Here is a 3,603-nt window from a genome sequence, read left to right as displayed (position 1 = left end):
CGGGTAGACCTTGTGTGACATGCTTTCCAAGTCCTGTGCCAGCTCTTGCAGGCTCTCCCCTTTGCACGGACTCTCGTCCTGAACCTGACCCTGTAGACTTCTGACTGATTTTCGGGTCCGTACCTGAGTTCCAGAGCCTCTATCAGTGCTCTATAGTTGTGTCTGTCGGCTGCTGTCAACTGTCCAAGTATTTCCAGTGGTTGTTCCTTCAAGCTCGTTGCCAGATATACAGCTTTCTGCTCCTCTGTCCATCCATTCATCTCTGCCAGTAGCTCAAATTGTGCTCTATATGCTTCCCACGGTGCCTTCCCATCGAATTCCTGTGGCTTCCTTCGCACTGGATCACTCCTATTACTGACGTTCATATCTGGGATATGGCTTCTAACGGGACTGAATATGTCTGCATTAGGGTTTAGCTGCGGGGTCTGGAAGGGGCTTGTCATTGTCTGGTGCTGATTAAGTCGATGGCTAATGTATCCTCCTTGTGTAACAGACAATAAATCGTTCTTTAACGTATCTAATTCGCTTTTAAATTTACTAATGTTTTCCATTTGTACTTCTTGCCACTGTTGTTGGCTTTCCTGTAGTTGCTGCTGACTTTCTTCCTGTTTCCTTTCTTGTTCCAGTTGCCACTGCTATAATTTTTCTTCTTGTTTCTTTTCTTTTTCCTCCAACAACTGCTGTAATCTCTCTTGTTTATTTTGCTGTTCAAGCTGCCATTGTTTTAGGTTTTCTTGTAACTGCTGTTGTCTTTTTTCTTGTTTATTTTCTTTTTCCTCCAACCACTGCTGTAATTTCTCTTCTCTTTCTTCTTGTTTCTTTTCTTTATCCTCCAACAACTGCTGTAATTTCTCTTCTCGTTCTTCTTGTTTCTTTTGCTGTTCTTGTATTGCTGCCATTAAGTCTGCTATGCTGTAGTTTGATTTGCCGTTTCTCGTTTCCATTTTTTTATCCCACTCTCTGACACCAGTTTGTTACGTCTCCGTTTGTTAATCGATTTTCCGTAACTTCGTTCCGACGAAACTTTAGCGACACAAGTCCTTTCTTAATAAAACTGGTTTATTCTTTCTGAATATAACTTTACCGATACACTTATTTTCAACAGCCGTTCTATAACAACGCTATAACAACGACGTTAACTTCAACAATACTTTCTGACTGCAGTTCAATTACTCACTACCTACACACATTATTCCGTCACGTTGTGACCATCTTATATATACCAGACTACCCTATATCTAGTAAATGCTAGGGCATTCACGAAGGAACAAGATATTTCTAGAAACGTGGCGTGACACTAGTCACGTGACCTCGCTGACGCAACACTTGGAATGATGTTGCGAATAATTATTGCGCCAAATAACCTATTTTTAAGCTCTGTTTTCAATAATTTAATTTAGATGGTTGCTAGAAAGCACAGGACACAATGTCTATAAAATTTATAAAAAAGTTAGTTCTTTGATCTGGAAATTTCGTGCAGTAAATAGAAACAAGGGTAAAGTATAAATACTAGAATCATGGAATTAGTAAGTCAATCAGTGAAATAGTGAGTTAACGAGAGATTCACTTAAGTGTTAGTCGTGAGAGTTATCGTATCTTAGTAGTGATAATTTCCACGTTTATTCAGTGTGTTGTGTTTATATAATTTCTGTAGTGTATAGAAGACATATTAATACTAGAAATAAACAATCTTATACCACCAAAATGTTGTTTTTATTTAATTAGACACTTAACGTTTCGCTTTACAGCTTCTTTAGTATTGGAAAGTTTTTAGTCAATATAATATTTTATCAATAATTCATGCACATACGTTTTGAGAGAGAGCATGACAAAAATAACGTTTCTTTATTTGTAAATAGTGTTCTTAAGCTTTGGATTTACTTAATTGCTCTAACACATATGTATTATAAGTTGATAGAATTTGTTTTCAATATTCGAAAACTGCTAGTTATAGATACACGATTAATATTAATAAAATACATAAATAGCTTACCGTTTCGTAGTGTACTTTCACCAAAATTTCTACAGTATTGGATCTTGAGGCTGTTTCTTTTAGATAACTTCCCATTCCAGCGATATTTACTTTCCCTGATTTAATTTTTAAAGAAAGCTCTCCCGAAACGTCCAGGAAATCACGAGCCTCACGCGAATCTTCTACAAGTTTGTATTGAGCGTCAGTAAAGTATCGATCAATTTTCTGTTCCACAAACAAGGTACATTTTGTTAATTTTAACTACAACAGTTCTTGTTTGTAATCTGACGATTACAAAGTTTAATTCAAAAATATTAGGGAATAATAACCACTTGGTTAACTCAAGAAGTATTTCGTAAGACAAGGTAAAAATAATAATTAAGAACAGCTTTTAAAATATAATAAATGTTCTTTGTTATGTCCAATAAACTGATTAATTGTAACATTTTAAGCATTTGGCCACGAGTCATATTATCGAATATATATATATATATATATAAGATTGATTTAACAAAAGATAAAAAATTCGGGTTTTTTAGTACAAATATTTATATATGCACAAAAACATTTTCTGTCTCTTCATTAATTTATTATTATTTTAGCCAATTTTACTGTTATTCTCATAAAATACTGGGAAACTTATAAAAAAATTGAAATTAGAATGACATCAAATCTTATTTGTTTTAGCGCAAAGCTAAACAATTGACTATCTATGTCCTGTCCAACAGAGGGAACTGAACCACAGATATTAACATTTTAAGTTCGTAAACATATCACTGACCCACCGAGAGAAAAACACTGTATTATATATATAAATAGAGCTTCGGAGAATCTTTTGTTTCTCATTGTCCACCCAAAGAGACGGGTTCTGGTATTACAAGAAAGGCCTCTTGAGCAGTGACTTATGAAAGACAAGAGTTGGGTCTGAAATTATATTTTTAAAACATCTCTGATTTTGAATAAATGGATAAATTTAGAGGAATCTGAAAAAAGAACATTTGCAGTTCAGTTGATTTCATCACAACGTTTATTGTTGTTTGAATTAAGTAATCAGAGCATTCTAGACGTCATGAACATGTTAAAAACCATTCTTACAGGCTAAATCGAGGTCGAAAAGGAATGGCTTGAGCAAATGTGTCTTTCTTTGGAAACACTTTTCATTAACACTAAAACAACATTTTGAAGTTGTGTTAAGTTTTTTCAAAGCAAGAGATCGAACCCCAAACTTGTGCAAAGTTGTATATGAAAAATTGGTTTAGCAGATCCTGTCTTGCTTAAATTTCCACCAAAAAATGGCAATTTTAAACGATCAACTCACAGTTTTAGTTTTAAACATTTACAGTTAACTATAGCCACATATTTGAATTAATACAGACGAGAAGAAAAGCCGCCCTACAGGCAGCTGTTTGTGCTTCTAATTACTAATCGTAGTATTCATACCTCATTGAAAAAAATTTAGAAAAAGTGAACATTTTCTAAAAGAGGATTTTTTTGGGAAAAGTGTATGGATTGTGTTGATATAAACTGTAATGCTTTTATACATTAATAGTGGTACCATTTATTGAAAAAATAATAGTTTTTTTATGAACTCCATTTTTTTAGTACGATATATACAAATTACATCAATAAAG

The 3,603-nt window shown here is 33.9% G+C and overlaps 1 protein-coding gene across 1 annotated transcript in view; it reads right to left on the bottom strand.

Moving 5' to 3' along the window:
- The window catches only part of LOC106463692, a 22,978-nt gene that overhangs the window by 16,821 nt on the left and 2,554 nt on the right, over nt 1-3,603 (bottom strand). Inside the window, exon 3 of the mRNA XM_022391274.1 lies at nt 1,994-2,197. Within this exon, the coding sequence (XP_022246982.1) occupies nt 1,994-2,197 (204 nt within the window). The remainder of the gene's footprint in view (nt 1-1,993; nt 2,198-3,603) is intronic.

This window comes from Limulus polyphemus, unplaced genomic scaffold, assembly GCF_000517525.1.
Source record: "Limulus polyphemus unplaced genomic scaffold, Limulus_polyphemus-2.1.2 Scaffold1462, whole genome shotgun sequence".
Classification (NCBI taxonomy): domain Eukaryota; kingdom Metazoa; phylum Arthropoda; class Merostomata; order Xiphosura; family Limulidae; genus Limulus; species Limulus polyphemus.
The sequence above is the reverse complement of the archived record's forward strand: the minus strand, read 5'-3'. Positions and strand labels throughout refer to the sequence as shown.